Consider the following 20,302-nt stretch of genomic DNA (forward strand, 5'->3'; position numbering starts at 1 on the left):
TAATCTGGGTTTCCTCCAAATATTCCAATGCCATTTTTCACATATGGACATATAGGGTGGAGTGTGGGTTTTCTGTAACACAATTACCCCAAACAGAACAATAGTATTCATTTCTGATCTTTTGTAACACTATTACAACAGACCGAACAACAGTAATCATTCCTGGTTTTACGAAACACAATTACCCCAGACAGAATAACATTATTCATTCCTGATTTTCTGTAACACTATTACCCCAGACAGAACAACAGTATTCATTCCTGATTTTCTGTACCACAATTACTCCAGACAGAACAACAGTATTCATTCCTGATTTTCTGTACCACAATTACTCCAGACAGAACAACAGTATTCATTCCTGATTTTCTGTAACACTATTAGACAAGACTGAACAACAGCATTCATTCCTGATATGGCAAGTGGGACTCTGAGATCATTGTGCATCAACCAGTCATCAAAGTATTGGAGGAGGGGGATCACTCTAAAACTTGAGGTCAGCTGTAGCTACTTTCCATTACCCAGGAAAATGCTCTCTGGTAAGATGCTAGGATAAATGGCATAGCTCAAACTTGAAATGCTTCCTGCTCCAGGCAAAACCAAAGGTACTTCCTGTGGGTAGAAAACTGGGGATGTTATGGTATGGCATCCTGAAGGTCAGTGGAAACACCCATTTATCAAGCCCTATGACATTCCTTATGGCAGTGGTCTCTATCTAGAATGGCTTCTCCTGCAGGAATGAGTTTTATGGCAGAAAGACCAATATTAAGCCAAAGGTTTCCACCTTTCTTGGACATGAGGAAAATCTGGAAGCACAAAGCAGGAGATTGGTCCTTATATATCCCCTCTACTGCACCCTTCTGTGAAAGGGTATGCACCTATTCCTTTACATGAATAGCTTTGACTGGTAAAAGAGGATGGGAGTCCATTAAAGAGAAGAATGTAGAAAAGATCAACACATCTTCCATGATACCCAACCAGACCTCTGAAAAGAAGGTTAACTGGACACCCAATGGTACATTAGGATGAGGGATTCACAGAATGTGAAGGCTCAAGTCCTTAGGGCCACCTTGCTTCTTCCTTGGGGAAGTGGGAGGAGGCCAATGACTTCCTCCCTTGGCCTCTCTAGCTGCCTCATCTAGTAAAGGATGGGCAAAAGGGAGGTTTGAAATGGGGTCGTTTCTGGGACTGTATCCTCTTGAAAAACTTGGGCACTCTGAATTACCATGCTTCTTTGTCTGCTTTGAGGGATAAGCCATTAAACAACCCCATAACCTTTCTGGGTTTTCGTGATGTCCAGCAGGGATGGAATCCCCTTCTTTAATTTATTGTTTATCCCATGACAACTGGTGCCTTTCCTTGTATTGTGGTATATGTTTTTGAACTGCCTTGTTATCAAGGAAGATGTGTGGAGATGTGTCCTTATACCATATTTGAATGCAACAATTATAAATAAACTGCAACAAATACTTAGAAATAAAATTCCAGAACTAAGAAAAGAATGCAAATACCATATTTCAAAAAGTGGCAGGGGTAAGTTTAAATGCACATACTTGCTAAAAATGATGCAGATAACAGTCAAAAGCTATCAAGAGAACCAAAAATAATACTCAGATTTGCAAGGACAGAGGAAATTATCACTCAAACATAACATTTAATAAAAAGCCAATATGCATTTCTTCAGAGCACAAAATGAAGGCTAATCACCATGAGTAAATTTTCTTTGTCTAACATGAACATTGTCGAAGGAAAAGAGGAAGAGTAATCCAAATGGGCCTTTGATGTGAGAGGCAGATTGGATCTGTTGTTTTCTTTTTGTTCTAAGACTTTCCTACTAATAGGATTGAATTATAAACTTGGATGAGGGGACTTGTGTCCTGGAAGATAAAAGCAATGTAATAATGTCAGGTAGTGCATTACTGATATGAACATATTCAATGTTATCTTTAAGTCTGAAAACTTTTAAATTTCCACAATTATAGAAAACTGCAAATTTAACCGCACTCCACAAAGCAGGGGCAAAATATGCTTAAAACAACTTTTTACCAGTCCTATCCTTCCTACCCATTTGAAATTAACTGAAATGCATGTGTGTGAGTGATTTATGATTTATATCAATGACACAAACTTCTATATGATAAACGATTTGGATTTAGGCAAAATCTTCCATGTGAAATGGCACACAATCTTCCCCATACAATTGGATGATTCACTTATCAATATGCTGATGATACTACATTCTCTGAGGAACATAGCTGAAAAACGTAATTAGAAAATAACCACAAATTTTATTCATTATAACCAATCTGGTTTTAGGCAAAATTCATTCCTGAAAAACTGCATTTATACCACTGGTTAACACATGGCTGTGGGCTTTAGATGAAAGAAATTTAGGTGGGAGTGTTATGGTTGCTTCTTAAAATTTAGTATTTGATCTTGCCGATCACAAACATCTACAATAATTAAAAGTCTTCCAGTGTAGTGAAACAGCTCACTTTTGGCTTGCATCATACTTTTATTACAGATTTTACAAAGTGACCTTGCACTGACATGTATCTGAATATAAAAGATTAAACTGCAGTGTGCCACAAGGCTCTATACTTGGACACCCTTTATTGTTTTTGTCATAAACAATCTTCCCCTACAGACTAGAAATACAGTTGTCATGTATATTTAATTTATATTGTGTGCATGATTTATGTGTGTTATTGACGGCTGTGGATAGAGGTTCTGTATACCTGAATTTTATCATAATCATCATGGTTGCTAAATAGTAAACAAAATGTTTACTAGAATCTGAGTTCCAAGATTAGTGGAATTTTGTATGGCAATTATGAGTTTTACAGAACTTTCTATTTCTATTAGGTTAAGTGGGATTAATGAGAAATCATTCAAAGACATTCTGGATTGTATCACTGTGGTACATCTGGACATTCAAGAATAGTGGTACATCAGGGCATTCAAGACTATTGGAATTCAATTGGAACATTCTATACTTTTTTGGATTTATAATAAAACGTTTAGGATTATTTAGGATTTAATTCACAATACTGTAATTGTCTCTTAAAGTTTCACTATGTAACTTAGAGAAATACATTCTTTGTTGATTTTACTAATCTTGTTCGTTTCACAACTTTCTGTTATATAGTTTAAGACCTGGAGTGCAAACACATTATTATCTACTGATCTATATGCTGATGAACTTACTTTCTCTGATAAACATATATATATATATATATATATATATATATATATATAGGGATTAGTTCTGTTTTTTAACTAACTGATTTACCCTCATTAAATAAAGTCTTTATTATTATTATTATCATTATTATTATTATTATTATTATTATTATATGTTTTGAAGAACTGTATTACCTTTACCATTGATATTGTTCAACATTTGTTTTTATTTGGAATGGATTCACATTCATAACGTATTTTTGCAATTTTTCTATCTGTACATTGAGAAATAAATTTTAAATTGACACCATATAGCCAGTACTGTTCTGACATACCATTAAACCCTATACATATTGATTTGTTGTATATTTTTTTTAAAGTTTAACTGATCATAAGCACATATAAAAAGTGTAAACAATTATTTTTAATCCAGGTTTTAAACCATAACAGCCACATCCTATTTTATTGTTATTGTTATTGTTGTAGGGTTTAACGCCATTTTTCAGCACAAGATAGGCTATACATGGCGGCCAGTATTAATGGTGGAGGAAGAACCCGGGAAAACCCCAGAAAGAACCACCGACCCACGAGAAGCTACTGGCAACATCCTATTTTAGTTTCTACTTTTGATGTGTGGAACCAAAAAAGGCATATATAGTTTATTTAATAGTAAAATCTTTAGTTAAGAAATATCTTACCTTCTTGTATTCTTCAAATATGGCCTTGATCTGGGCATGGTTTTTCTTGGCCAATAAATCCCTGAATGTGCTGTCATCTGGATCTAATGGTTTCCCATCCTGTGAATAACAAAAAGCAAAGAAATTGAGTGCAAATATTGAAAGCACTGGACTATTACTATTAACCCTCATTTTTGGGTGTAAAAATGGGTAATTCTTCCCAGAAGCACAGTTATCTTCCAGAAATATCCCCATGGATTTAATCAAATTTAAGCATATTATTTGAGGTTTTTAATAGCAAAGATTGGTTCTTTGCACTCATATATTTGTACTAGACCCAATAATAAACAACAAATTTGCAGATGCAGTTCTAGCAAGTGGTCAAACTTCTGAGAACAATCTGAACTTTCACAAGGAAAAGATTATGGGGTCAATTCCAAGCATAATGTTTGGGGTCTAGTCCAAGCTTACCTAAAAGAGGATACTGCGAACCTAATATAAATCTGCCTGCTAAGAGACATCTGGAATTGATCCCAAGTTTGCTTATGTATTTGTGAAGTGATTTTTGGGATTGTTCCCAAGTTTTCCTAGCATGTGATTTTTTTCAAATCTACCCCAATCTTACTTGGTAAGATATTTTTGGAATGAACTGCATGTCTGCTTGTTAGAACTCTGGGATTGATACTAAACATTTCTAAGTTCAACACAAACTAGGAAATGATCCAAAAAAAATCTAGTAGATGGCAACCCAGGGATTATATAATCAAACTTTTACCATGTAGATTTGGAATGAAACTCATAATAAGGTTGGTAGTGGTTTCAGAAATGTTTATTTTTATAAGAATAGTCTACAAAACCTCAAATAGTATGGTTACCTTTGCACTGAATATACAGGATTATTGCTGAAAAATAACAGAGGAATTGCACATTTTTTTCCTGGGATACAATATTTTGCATTTGTAACTTTTACTACAGTGCTTTTACTAAATTTATAATTTTTACTACAGTGCTATTACTACATTTATAACTTTTACTACAGTGCTATTACTACATTTATAACTTTATTACAGTGATATTACTACATTTGTAACTTTTACTACAGTGCTATTACTACATTTATAACTTTTACTACAGTGCAATTACTACATTTATAACTTTTACTACAGTGCTATTACTATATTTATAACCTTTACTACAGTGCTATTACTATATTTATAACCTTTACTACAGTGCTATTACTACATTTATAACTTTATTACAGTGATATTACTACATTTGTAACTTTTACTACAGTGCAATTACTACATTTATAACTTTTACTACAGTGCAATTACTACATTTATAACCTTTACTACAGTGCTATTACTATATTTATAACCTTTACTACAGTGCTATTACTACCACTTCTGCTACTACTACTCTTGCCAATACCACGGCCAGCATCATCCTAAAGACACCACAATAACAGTAATCATGATGATGAAGATGACAAATGCATTAAATATGCAAAACCTGTCCAACTCAATGACTAAAACATGAATGTGGAATGGTTGTTACATTCAAAACCAGATACTCTTGCAGCATTTTGTAGGTAAATTACCTTTAACAAGGTAAAAACGTTTGTGTATATAACAAATTTGTATGACTATTTAGTCTGTACTAGTACCAATAATATGTACTGTTAGGTTTAGTCATTTATTGTTTCACTCACACAAGAAATCAACTTTCAGACCATGCAATGCTCCTGAATCCCCTGTTTTATACATTTTAAAATTTACACCGATTTTTGAAAACTTAAGATGTGTTGATAATTTGAATGAACACTATGAACATGGACTTAAATGTCTACTGTTGATTGAAAAACAAAGTAGCATGATGATAATAATGACATTGATATAAAGTATGACAGATCTGCAGAGTTTGACAAGTCTGACCTTGTATAGTTCTTTTGCATCTTCCTCAGCCTCCTTTCTATTGACATCTGATCCTATTTCACGGTTACCCTGCACCAGCTGTACCACAAGGTGAGCAAATGGGCTGCTCATATCAGCAACAATATCCTTCTCCATGTCCAACTTGTGGGCTGCAAGTCAGAAAAAGTTCTTATACTTTCAGATTTCATTACATTAAGAATTTCGTTAAGTGCAAACTTCCTTTACTTTTCACCATTTAAGTGAGCAGATCAACTTTCCCATTCAGTTCATCCCTGACGATACTATTTTTGCTTGGCAAAACTAATGGGATACAGAACATAAAATATTCATCACAGGTTATGTGGCATTTTCTGAAAATAAATGAAATAATTGTAATTTTTAATGAAAGTGGCTTTTCCAAAATCATTTTGAGTTAAGTATACCATTAATTAGCTTCAGTAAACCTTGATTTTTCACTAAAATAAAATCTTCCTATACCCTACTCTTGACTCACTTTTCATATACACCTTTTCCTCAATAACTTGTACACATCAGGGTCCAAAAACATAAACCACAATATAAGTGAGGGCATGAGTTACCGATGGACCTCCAAAAAATCTGTTAGACATCCAGAGAACCCCATGTTTTTTTTTTGGGTGGGGGGAATGGGTTGTTTAATGACTAAATCCTGGTTTTGTAATCATGTCAAAAATAACTGTCACTAAAGCGCTTTTTCCAACGAAGTAGAGTACATGATTCCCTGCAAGTAAACTGAAACTATAGTCCCTCACTTTTGAACCCTTAGCCAAAGGTGGCATGTACCTGTTTATAGTTGGTTTAACAAAACAATGGCTTAATTAAAACAAATGGAGGATAAGTGCCATGTTTAAGGGTGCATATAACCTTTAAGGAGTTAAGCACAATGTTTAAGGGTGCATATAACCTTTAAGGAGTTAAGTGCAATGTTTAAGGGTGCATATAACCTTTAAGGAGTTAAGTACCATGTTTAAGGGTGCATATAACCTTTAAGGAGTTTAGTGCCATGTTTAAGGGTTCATATAACCTTTAAGGAGTTAAGTGCAATGTTTAAGGGTGCATATAACCTTTAAGGAGTTAAGTGCCATGTTTAAGGGTGCATATAACCTTTCAGGAGTTTAGTGCTGTGTTTAAGGGTGCATATAACCTTTAAGGAGTTTAGTGCTGTGTTTAAGGTTCATATAACCTTTAAGGGGTTAAGTGCCATGTTTAAAGATATCTATAATCTTTAAGGAGTTTAGTGCCATGTTTAAGGGTTCATATAACCTTTAAGGAGTTAAGTGCCATGTTTAAGGGTGCATATAACTTTTAAGGAGTTAAGTGCCATGTTTAAAGATACATATAACCTTTAAGGAGTTAAGTGCCATGTTTAAGGGTACATATAATCTTTAAGGAGCTAAGTGCCATGTTTAAGGGTTCATATAACCTTTAAGGAGTTTAGTGCCATGTTTAAGGGTACATATAACCTTTCAGGAGTTTAGTGCTGTGTTTAAGGGTGCATATAACCTTTAAGGAGTTTAGTGCCATGTTTAAGGGTTCATATAACTTTTAAGGAATTAAGTGCCATGTTTAAAGATACATATAACCTTTATGGAGTTAAGTGCCATGTTTAAAGATACATATAACCTTTAAGGAGTTAAGTGCCATGTTTAAGGGTTCATATAACCTTTAAGGAGTTTAATGCCATGTTTAAAGGTGCATATAACCTTTAAGGAGTTAAGTGCAATGTTTAAGGGTGCATATAACCTTTAGGGAGTTTAGTGCCATGTTTAAGGATGCATATAACCTTTAGGGAGTTTAGTGCCAAGTTTAAGGGTGCATATAACCTTTAAGGAGTTAAGTGCAATGTTTAAAGGTGCATATAACCTTTAAGGAATTAGGTGCCATGTTTAAGACTACATATAACCTTTAAGGAGTTAAGTGCCATATTTAAGGGTGCATATAACCTTTAAGGAGTTTAGAGCAATGTTTAAGGGTACATATAACCTTTAAGGAGTTAAGTGCTATGTTTAAGGGTACATATAACCTTTAAGGAGTTAAGTGCAATGTTTAAGGGTACATATAACCTTTAAGGAGTTAAGTGCCATGTTTAAGGGTACATATAACCTTTAAGGAGTTAAGTGCCATGTTTAAAGATACATATAACCTTTAAGGAGTTAAGTGCCATGTTGAAGGATAAATAAAACCTTTAAGGAGTTAAGTGCAATGTTTAAGGGTACATATAACCTTTAAGAAGTTAACTGCCATGTTTAAGGGTACAAATAACCTTTAAGGAGTTAAGTGCCATGTTTAAAGATACATATAACCTTTAAGGAGTTAAGTGTCATGTTTAAGGGTACATATAACCTTTAAGGAGTTAAGTGCCATGTTTAAGGGTAAATAAAACCTTTAAGGAGTTAAGTGCCATGTTTAAGGGTACAAATAACCTTTAAGGAGTTAAGTGCCATGTTTAAAGATACATATAACCTTTAAGGAGTTAAGTGCCATGTTTAAGGGTAAATAAAACCTTTAAGGAGTTAAGTGCCATGTTTAAGGGTAAATAAAACCTTTAAGGAGGTAAGTGCCATGTTGAAGGATAAATAAAACCTTTAAGGAGTTAAGTGCAATGTTTAAGGGTACATATAACCTTTAAGGAGTTAAGTGCCATGTTTAAGGGTACAAATAACCTTTAAGGAGTTAAGTGCCATGTTTAAAGATACATATAACCTTTAAGGAGTTAAGTGCCATGTTTAAGGGTAAATAAAACCTTTAAGGAGTTAAGTGCCATGTTTAAGGGTAAATAAAACCTTTAAGGAGTTAAGTGCATTGTTTAAGGGTACATATAACCTTTAAGGAGTTAAGTGCCATGTTTAAGGGTAAATAAAACCTTTAGGGAGTTAAGTGCCATGTTTAAGGGTAAATAAAACCTTTAAGGAGTTAAGTGCCATGTTTAAGGGTAAATAAAACCTTTAAGGAGTTAAGTGCCATGTTTAAGGGTAAATAAAACCTTTAAGGAGTTAAGTGCCATGTTTAAGGGTGCATATAACCTCATTAAAACATAGAAGCTTTTGATTCTGATTATGTGATTGCAACAACTTAGACAAACTTGTCTATCTCAAGTGAAAGGAAAATTAGTTTGGTTTCTATCCAAAAGATTAATTATCATGGTAGAAATAGACTCTTTAGATCTCTTACAGACAAATGTTTGGCCCATGCTTTTCATCTGATAACAATAAAGATTTTCATAAGATAAAACTTTGAAATAAAGCATTCCTTCATGCAACCAGTCCAGAGAAAATATTTGCATTTTCGCACAACATTTAAAATGTTCATTTAAATGACTGAGCAAAATGAATTCACTTGCAACATGATTTCTGTTGGTTGTAACTTGGTTTGAGGCATCCTTTACTTAAACTGGGTCAGAATCTGTTCAATTCAGGTCAAGATGTTTGTAATAAATATGATGACTACAAGCTGGTTCTGTCAATTTCATCAGGCAGGAGCCTAAAAGTGATTAGACTTTATCTATGATAACACTGCTCATCTACTCTACCCACCGGAAGGTTCATCCCATGATGCTTTTGATATTTCATGGATGACACCAGTTAACAACGCAACAAACAAATAAGTGCATTTAAGTTGAGAAGACAACATCAATATATGCTACTTTTAACAAAACCATGAAAAATATATTATTTTTCAGGTTTAAAATAAAAATCTCAAACAAATAACAGAAATTAAAGTAAAGCAAAAACTCCAACATCAAGACAAATCATGGGTGTGACTGTATGTCTAACTGGATAAACACATGAATGCCAAAGTGATCACTGTGCTAATATTCTTCCAAGGCAATAACGAATCACAATATTATGTATGAACTAAGATATAATCTAACAGACCTGATGCTCTCTAGTTACTGCAGCCTAGTACTAAGACATTACATCAAATTAAACAGGTCTAACTGTGATAAACGCTCTGAATTCATGAATTGTCACTGTTTAAATTTTCATAAGATTGGCAAAAACTGTCAGACCATGCTATGGGCTGGGAAAGGGGTCATATTGTTTCCACAGAAGTTCATTGGATCTTTCAACTTGTAGTTTGTAGCACTATGAAATCAATGATAATTTGTACCCACCAACAAACAGTAAATTCACAGAACAGTCAACCATTACTGTTTTGAAATGTATTTAGCAGGAAAGAAATTATGATCTTTAATGTCAAAAGCAAACAGGTTTGGCAAGAAAAAATGAAAAATATATATATATATATATATATATATATATATATATATATATATATATATATATATATATATATATATATGTAAAAAAAACCATTGTGTAAGGAAACCATTGAAGGGTTTTTATTGAATGCTGCTTTCCACTGAAATAAAAGTTTAAAATGTAAATACATGTTATGTAAATGTCAATAAATGTTTTATTTTTGGTTGGTGTTAAACAGTATATCAACATCTGAAAGGCTATGTAGTGCCGAAGCAATGAGAGTAATGTGCCCTTTACAGAAGTACACCATAACAGTCAACCCAGGCCTATCAGAATGGGATTAAAACCCAGGATTGCTAGTCTGTCACTCTAGACACTGAGCATCATAACTCCTTGATTCCAATGAAATCAATAATAACTGAAACATGGTGTCTGTGGAACACCTGGTCTCACCTGTTCTTAAGTCCCTCCCTGTATGTAACTTAAAAACCTTAATCTTCACAAAAGTCAATACCATTAATGTCAGAAAAGTGATAAGTAAGTCTTGCCATATTTGTCAATCTTGGTCAGAAAAGAACAATTCAAGCAGTTTTCTCTAGCCACTTGTACACACGATCATGCAATTCTCTAAGCTCAGGTACAACTGTCAAAACTTAATTTTACCTTTGCCATTTGTTCTTGTACTTGTGCCCACATGCATGTGTTTTTGAAAACATACTCTTTGATTGGTATATGCACAAGCAATCATCAGAAATTTAAATTGTTAACATAAATATTGTTCTATGCAAATCAATATGTGCATATCTGACCAAGAAAAGCATTACACTTTCCTAAACAATTTATTCAGGTCTCCATGCATTTTCATGCAATATGCCACTGTAAGATTTCAATATGAGGTTTAGAAATGTTTTGTGAATGACGAGAAAATACAGACCATATCTTTGTGTAAACAATAACACCACAGTAACAATAAATGTACATGGTTATACAATTACCCTTTGTATCGCCTTTCCTTTTGTATTTCAAAAATCTTCCTGTAATGTTAGTATGCAAATAATAATTATTGATATAATTATCTTAAAAGATAATGGAACTAGTAGCATAAATAATATTTATGAGTAATAACACTTCAAAATTTGTTGGTAGCTTATTTGCCTGTTTCTTTAGGGTGTTGTGTATTGTTACAAACCAATAAGGTCAAATAATGTCTGTAAGGTGTCATACTTTTGAAAAAATTTTTGTTAGGTGCACAAATAATTCAAGTTCAGAGAATTAAATTATTTTCTTAGATAAAAAATATTTGCCCAATTATATTATAAAAATGTTGTCTGCTACAAAAATTAATTTTATACTAGGCTATGAATTACTGGATATTCTTACAGAAATAATCTTGAAAATATCATGAGTGAAATATAAATGTTTTTTACTGCCCATCAACAGACTTTCATAATATTATTACTAAGAAATTTTGAGACTATTTAATGGCATTTCTATGGTCTAGTGGTAAATATGGGCCTGTTGCATACTGAAGACCCTGGTCAAATCCAAGAATAGTGAAACCATTTCTTTTCCTTCATTTTTTTAAATTATTTTAAAATCTTTTCTTTGTATGTGATATTTTACTTTCAATTGTGAAGGAGAATTATGTATTATTTATATCTTCTGTGCAAATGTACATAAACAAAACATAAATGGCAAACCACTGACATTATTGCATAGGATACAGGAAGAAATCTGCTCCTTCAGCCTGTTATAAATATTATTAGCCAATACGTTAGAGCATAAAATAAAAAGAAAATTGGCTTGCTATGAGTGAATAATGGATATTTTTTATCTTGTGGGTAAAAAGCTTAAGTATTTTCAACCACTACATGAAATATATCTACTATTCATTTGGAGCAAGCAAATCACCTCTATAATTTGTATGGATTGATGGTGTACAAAATATTTAGGTGTATGAACAGTTCACATCTGTACAGTATTCATCCTATGGTAAGCCAAGGAGCCCATCTTGTAGATTACATATATAATACTATTTTACCTGTACAGTATTTATCATTTATCATTTGGACAGCCAGGAGACCCATCTTGTATATTACAAGCATAAATATAACAGTATTTCATCTGTACAGTATTCTTTATTCTATGTTAATATTGGAACCCATATTGTACATGACAGACACTATAGTATTTCATCTGTACAGTATTCTTTATTCTATGTTAATACTGGGGCCCATCTTGTACATGACAGACACTACAGTATTTCATCTGTACAGTATTCTTTATTCTATGTTAATATTGGGCCCCATCTTGTACATGACAGATACTATAGTATTTCATCTGGACAGTATTCTTTATTCTATGTTAATATTGGGCCCCATCTTGTACATGACAGATACTATAGTATTTCATCTGGACAGTATTCTTTATTTTATGTTAATACTGGGGCCCATCTTGCACATGACAGATACAATAGTATTTCATCTGGACAGTATTCTTTATTCTATATTAATATTGGGCCCTATCTTGTACATGACAGATACTATAGTATTTCATCTGGACAGTATTCTTTATTCTATGTTAATACTGAAGTCCATCTTGTACATGACAGACACTATAGTATTTCATCTGGACGGTATTCTTTATTCTATGTTAATATTGGGCCCCATCTTGTACATGACAGACAATATAATATTTCATTTGTACAGTATTCTTTATTCTATGTTAATACTGAAGTCCATCTTGTACATGTCAGACACTATAGTATTTCATTTGTACAGTATTGTTTATTCTATGTTAATATTGAAGTCCATCTTGTACATGACAGACACTACAATATTTCATTTGTACAGTTATATCCTATGGTACATCAAATATCCCATAAAAGGAACATTTGTTTCAGTGGGTTTGGTCTTATTATGTTGGCAAGCTTTCTTAAATACAAATTTGAAAGATTTGGAAAACTTGTCAATAGCTTATTATCAACTTATCATTCATTTATGGTCATATCCTTACCTATAACCTTGAAGTGAAATTGACTGATCTATATTATAAATAACAAGAGCCAAATTTGTGAACATTACAAGAACTGAACATTTTATGAAAAGAAAATCAGAATCTGTCAATGATAAGAAACATATTTATTATCCATTACAAATTAAGAAGGCATAAACATATTCATCCCACTGAATTCATCGATGAGAAGCCATATCTGACACCTATACTTACTAAAACAAATCAAATGTATTCACCATTAACACTTAATACTTACAAGTTCTAAACTATTCTTATATTTTTCCATTTGCAACAATGTATAAAAAGTTATTCTAGTTGTTACAAATATAAAGAACTGATAATGTTAAACACTTCCTTTAGAAATCAAAATGGAGAGCACTTACTCCATACAAGAACAAAAGTGTCTTGTCAAAAGAAAAAGTAAAAATGGGCTTACATACCTTTCTTGTAGTGCTCCTTAATAGCTCTCATTTCCTGTCAAAAGAATATCTTAAATTTAATATGAGTCACCTTGAGACGACAAATTTTCTCTACTCTTCTATATATGTAAAGCCTTCTACTGAAAATACCCTATGGCCAAGTAGTTATCTACAGAAATACCTCATGGTCAAGTAGCTATTTATAGACTTCAAATGAATAAAGCCCATAGTCAAGAGTTATGTACAGACTTCTACTGAAAAAAAGCCATGCATGGCAAGTAGCTATGTGCAGACTTTTACTGAAAATACCCCATGGTCAAGTAGCTATATACAGATTTCTATCAAAAATACCCTATTGTCAAGTAGCTATGTACAGACTTCTGAAAATACCATATGGTCAAGTAGTTATGTAAAGACTTCTACTGAAAATACCCCATGGTCAAGTAGCTATGTACAGACTTCTACTGAAAATACCCCATGGTCAAGTAGTTATGTACAAACTTCTAAATACCCCATGATCAATTAGTAATGTAAAGACTTCTACTGTAAATACCCCATGATCAAGTAGTTATGTAAAGACTTCTACTGTAAATACCCCATGATCAAGTAGTTATGTAAAGACTTCTACTGTAAATACTCCATGATCAAGTAGTTATGTAAAGACTTCTACTGAAAATACTCCATGATCAAGTAGCTATGTATAGACTTCTACTGAAAATACCCCATAAGTAGTTATGTAAAGACTTCTACTGAAAATACCCCATGATCAAGTAGTTATGCAAAGACTTCTACTGTAAATACCCCATGATCAAGTAGTTATGTAAAGACTTCTACTGTAAATACCCCATGGTCAAGTAGTTATGTAAAGACTTCTACTGTAAATACTCCATGATCAAGTAGTTATGTAAAGAATTCTACTGAAAATACTCCATGATCAAGTAGCTATGTATAGACTTCTACTGTAAATGCCCCATGATCAAGTAGTTATGTAAAGACTTCTACTGTAAATACTCCATGATCAAGTAGTTATGTAAAGAATTCTACTGAAAATACTCCATGATCAAGTAGCTATGTATAGACTTCTACTGTAAATGCCCCATGATCAAGTAGTTATGTAAAGACTTCTACTGTAAATACCCCATGATCAAGTAGTTATGTAAAGACTTCTACTGTAAATACTCCATGATCAAGTAGTTATGTAAAGACTTCTACTGAAAATACCCCATGATCAAGTAGATATGTAAGGACTTCTTCTGTATCGTCTAGTAGTTATGAAAAGACTTCTACTGAAAATACCCCATGGTGTTGTAGCTATGTAAAGACTTCTACTGAAAATACCCCATGATCAAGTAGCTATGTAAAGACTTCTACTGTAAATACCCCATGATCAAGTAGTTATGTAAAGACTTCTACTGTAAATACCCCATGATCAAGTAGTTATGTAAAGACTTCTACTGAAAATACCCCATGGTCAAGTAGCTATGTAAAGACTTCTACTGAAAATACCCCATGGTCAAGTAGTTATGTAAAGACTTCTACTGAAAATACCCCATGATCAAGTAGCTATGTAAAGATTTCTACTGTAAATACCCCATGATCAAGTAGTTATGTATAGACTTCTACTGAAAATGCCCCATGATCAAGTAGCTATGTAAAGACTTCTACTGAAAATACCCCATGATCAAGTAGCTATGTAAAGACTTCTACTGAAAATACCCCATGATCAAGTAGCTATGTAAAGACTTCTACTGAAAATACCCCATGATCAAGTAGATATGTATAGACTTCTACTGAAAATACCCCATGATCAAGTAGTTATGTAAATACTTCTACTGTAAATACCCCATGATCAAGTAGTTATGTAAAGACTTCTACTGAAAATACCCCATGGTCAAGTAGCTATGTAAAGACTTCTACTGTAAATAACCCATGGTCAAGTAGATATGTACAGACTTCTACTGAAAATACTCCATGGTCAAGTAGCTATGTACAGACTTCTACTGTAAATACCCCATGATCAAGTAGTTATGTAAAGACTTCTACTGTAAATACCCCATGATCAAGTAGTTATGTAAAGACTTCTACTGTATATACTCCATGATCAAGTAGCTATGTAAAGACTTCTACTGAAAATACCCCATGATCAAGTAGCTATGTAAAGACTTCTACTGAAAATACCCCATGATCAAGTAGATATGTATAGACTTCTACTGAAAATACCCCATGATCAAGTAGTTATGTAAATACTTCTACTGTAAATACCCCATGATCAAGTAGTTATGTAAAGACTTCTACTGAAAATACCCCATGGTCAAGTAGCTATGTAAAGACTTCTACTGTAAATAACCCATGGTCAAGTAGATATGTACAGACTTCTACTGAAAATACTCCATGGTCAAGTAGCTATGTACAGACTTCTACTGTAAATACCCCATGATCAAGTAGTTATGTAAAGACTTCTACTGTAAATACCCCATGATCAAGTAGTTATGTAAAGACTTCTACTGTATATACTCCATGATCAAGTAGTTATGTAAAGACTTCTACTGAAAATACCCCATGATCAAGTAGATATGTAAAGACTTCTACTGTATGGTCAAGTAGTTATGTAAAGACTTCTACTGAAAATACCCCATGGTCAAGTAGCTATGTAAAGACTTCTACTGAAAATACCCCATGATCAAGTAGCTATGTAAAGACTTCTACTGTAAATATCCCATGATCAAGTAGTTATGTAAAGACTTCTAATGTAAATACCCCATGGTCAAGTAGTTATGTAAAGACTTCTACTGAAAATACCCCATGGTCAAGTAGTTATGCAAAGACTTCTACTGTAAATACCCCATGGTCAAGTAGTTATGTAAAGACTTCTACTGAAAATACCCCATGGTCAAGTAGCTATGTAAAGATTTCTACTGTAAATACCCCATGATCAAGTAGTTATGTATAGACTTCTACTGAAAATGCCCCATGATCAAGTAGCTATGTAAAGACTTCCACTGAAAATACCCCATGATCAAGTAGCTATGTAAAGACTTCTACTGAAAATACCCCATGATCAAGTAGCTATGTATAGACTTCTACTGTAAATACTCCATGATCAAGTAGTTATGTAAAGACTTCTACTGTAAATACCCCATGATCAAGTAGCTATGTAAAGACTTCTGCTGAAAATACCCCATGATCAAGTAGCTATGTAAAGACTTCTACTGAAAATACCCCATGATCAAGTAGCTATGTACAGACTTCTACTGAAAATACCCCATGATCAAGTAGCTATGTACAGACTTCTACTGAAAATACCCCATGATCAAGCAGTTATGTAAAGACTTCTACTGTAAATACCCATGGTCAAGTAGCTATGTAAAGACTTCTCCTGAAAATACCCCATTGTCAAGTAGTTATGTACAGACTTCTACTGAAAATACCCCATGATCAAGTAGCTATGTACAGACTTCTACTGAAAAAAAAAATGGTCAAGTAGATATGTACAGACTTCTACTGAAAATATTCTATGGTCAAGGAGTTATGTACAGACTTCTACTAAAAATACCCCATTGTCAAGTAGCTATGTATAGACTTCTGCTGAAAATACCCCATGTTCAAATAGCTATGTATAGACTTCTACTGAAAATACTCCATCGTCAAGTAGTCTCAATGTATGCTATTTTTGATAATACTGTATTAAATTTATATACATATGCTATACCTTATTTCTATGGTAAAATAAAATAATGAATGCAATGCATCAAAAAATAATTCTGTGCAACTTCATTGACATGTTTACCAAGCTTAGATGATTAATTGTTTTGCTTAGGGAATGAAAATGTTTATGGACAGACAGACAGAAAAATAGACAGTCATACCTATATCCCCCTGTATTACATTCTAGTGGGAGGGAGGGATAAAAATGGATCTGAGCTGTTCCATTTAAACCTATTTGAGGAAACTTGTTGTTTGATGAGCCAACGTTTCATCACCATGATGTTTCATCACCACAATGTTTCATCATCACGACATTTCATCACCACAATGTTTCATCACCATGCTTCATCATCATGATTCTTACTCACCATAACAAAATTCATTTCTTCCATTCATAAGGTCTTTATGCAGTTAACATGCATGAAATAGCTGATTATCAAATCAGCTACATGAACTATGAATGGGAAAAAGTATTTAATGTTAAGTAATAATGTTAGACATACAAGAAAACAGTTATGCAATTTTTATGCATGAAATATTCAGCATGTGACAGAAGAACCATGACATGGAGGGAGGTCAATATATCCATTTGTCCATTAGATGTGATGGTATGAACTGAACTCTATCACGTCACCATTTGCCGGTGATGATGGTTTTAGACTGCTTAGATGCTGATGACATAGGCTTTAGACCATATTACATTGTGTGACAGATGCTCATGATGATGGTTTTAGACTGTATTACACTATGTGATGCTTAGCTGTTGGTGACATAGGCTTTAGACTATTACAATGTGTGACAGATGCTGGTGATGATGGTTTTAGACTGTATTACACTATGTGATGCTTAGATGTTGGTGACATAGGCTTTAGACAGTATTACATTGTGTGACAGATGCTGGTGATGATGGTTTTAGACTGTATTACACTATGTGATGCTTAGATACTGGTGACATAGGCTTTAGACCGCATTACATTGTGTGACAGATGCTGGTGATGATGGTTTTAGACTGTATTACACTATGTGATGCTTAGATACTGGTGACATAGGCTTTAGACCGCATTACATTGTGTGACAGATGCTGGTGATGATGGTTTTAGACTGTATTACACTATGTGATCTTAGATGTTGGTGACATAGGTTTTAGACAGTATTACATTGTGTGACAGATGCTGGTGATGATGGTTTTAGACTGTATTACACTATGTGATGCTTAGATACTAGTGACATAGGCTTTAGACCGCATTACATTGTGTGACAGATGCTGGTGATGATGGTTTTAGACTGTATTACACTATGTGATGCTTAGATGTTGGTGACATAGGCTTTAGACCGCATTACATTGTGTGACAGATGCTGGTGATGATGGTTTTAGACTGTATTACACTATGTGATCTTAGATGTTGGTGACATAGGCTTTAGACCGCATTACATTGTGTGACAGATGCTGGTGATGATGGTTTTAGACTGTATTACACTATGTGATGCTTAGATGTTGGTGACATAGGCTTTAGACCGCATTACATTGTGTGACAGATGCTGGTGATGATGGTTTTAGACTGTATTACACTATGTGATCTTAGATGTTGGTGACATTGGCTTTAGACAGTATTACATTGTGTGACAGATGCTGGTGATGATGGTTTTAGACTGTATTACACTATGTGATGCTTAGATGTTGGTGACATAGGCTTTAGACCGCATTACATTGTGTGACAGATGCTGGTGATGATGGTTTTAGACTGTATTACACTATGTGATGCTTAGATACTAGTGACATAGGCTTTAGACCGCATTACATTGTGTGACAGATGCTGGTGATGATGGTTTTAGACTGTATTACACTATGTGATGCTTAGATACTAGTGACATAGGCTTTAGACCGCATTACATTGTGTGACAGATGCTGGTGATGATGGTTTTAGACTGTATTACACTATGTGATGCTTAGATGTTGGTGACATAGGCTTTAGACCGCATTACATTGTGTGACAGATGCTGGTGATGATGGTTTTAGACTGTATTACACTATGTGATCTTAGATGTTGGTGACATAGGCTTTAGACCGCATTACATTGTGTGACAGATGCTGGTGATGATGGTTTTAGACTGTATTACACTATGTGATCTTAGATGTTGGTGACATTGGCTTTAGACAGTATTACATTGTATGACAGATGCTGGTGATGATGGTTTTAGACTGTATTACACTATGTGATGCTTAGATGTTGGTGACATAGGCTTTAGACCATAATATGTTATTAGACATAAAATGGATTACATTATGAGACTGTGTTCTGATGATAGAGATTTAGGATTTTTTTTCTGGCAACTTATAAGCATGTTTATACTAATAATTTTTTTAATATTATCAGATAACGGATGTAGTTTTCAGAGACATGCAGCTCCTAGACAATGGGCTATACTACTTTAGTAAACTTAGCGATCATCTACACAGACACGAAGACTAGCTTTGTATTAGTCTAACAGAATGATATATTTTCAAAATGAATTATAATATTAAAGGGCGAAAGAATGGTGGCAAAAAGTACCTTCATGAGCAGGAATATATCTGAAGTTCTTTTTATGTAGATATGTCTCCTGTGTGTGTGCATGTATGTGTGTGAGATACAGACAAGAAAAGGGATGTCTCCTGTGTGTGTGCATATACATGTGTGAGATAGAGACAAAAAAAGTATGTCTCCTGTGTGTGTGCATGTGTGTGAGACAGAGACAGAAAAATGGATGTCTCCTGTGTGTGTGCATGTGTGTGAGATAGAGACAAAAAAAAAGGGATGTCTCCTGTGTGTGTGCATGTACGTGTGTAAGATAGAGACAGAAAAAGGGCAAGTAGGAATATTAGAGAGTAAAATCAAGAGATGACGTTGTGAATGGTGTACAAGTTATACAAAAAAAATGTATCATTTTATTTTATTTTTTTTATTTTGCCTTTTGTTTTGTTCTTTCCTTTTGAAGGCCACATTGGGAAATTACCGTTTGTAGTTGTACCTCTTCTTATGCTACCCTCTTTAAATAAATTATTATTACCCTTTCTTCTCTTGTGGTTTTCACCTTTAATGGAGCTGCTTTTGTATTTTAACTAATGTACCTTTCCAGAATATCTTGTCTACTTCACTAAAACTAATATATGT

General features: G+C 33.7%; 1 protein-coding gene across 1 annotated transcript in view; it reads right to left on the reverse strand.

Moving 5' to 3' along the window:
- Window positions 1–20,302, reverse strand: part of LOC149808504 (annexin A6-like) — a 227,558-nt gene that overhangs the window by 52,306 nt on the left and 154,950 nt on the right. Inside the window, exons 20-22 of the mRNA XM_089978253.1 lie at window positions 13,467–13,500; window positions 5,792–5,940; window positions 3,879–3,977 (exon numbers count right to left, since the gene is read on the reverse strand). Coding sequence (XP_089834379.1) covers window positions 3,879–3,977; window positions 5,792–5,940; window positions 13,467–13,500 — 282 coding nt within the window. The remainder of the gene's footprint in view (window positions 1–3,878; window positions 3,978–5,791; window positions 5,941–13,466; window positions 13,501–20,302) is intronic.

Source organism: Sinohyriopsis cumingii, chromosome 1 (assembly GCF_028554795.1).
Source record: "Sinohyriopsis cumingii isolate HCF-2022 chromosome 1, ASM2855479v2, whole genome shotgun sequence".
In the NCBI taxonomy this organism is placed as follows: Eukaryota; Metazoa; Mollusca; class Bivalvia; order Unionida; family Unionidae; genus Sinohyriopsis; species Sinohyriopsis cumingii.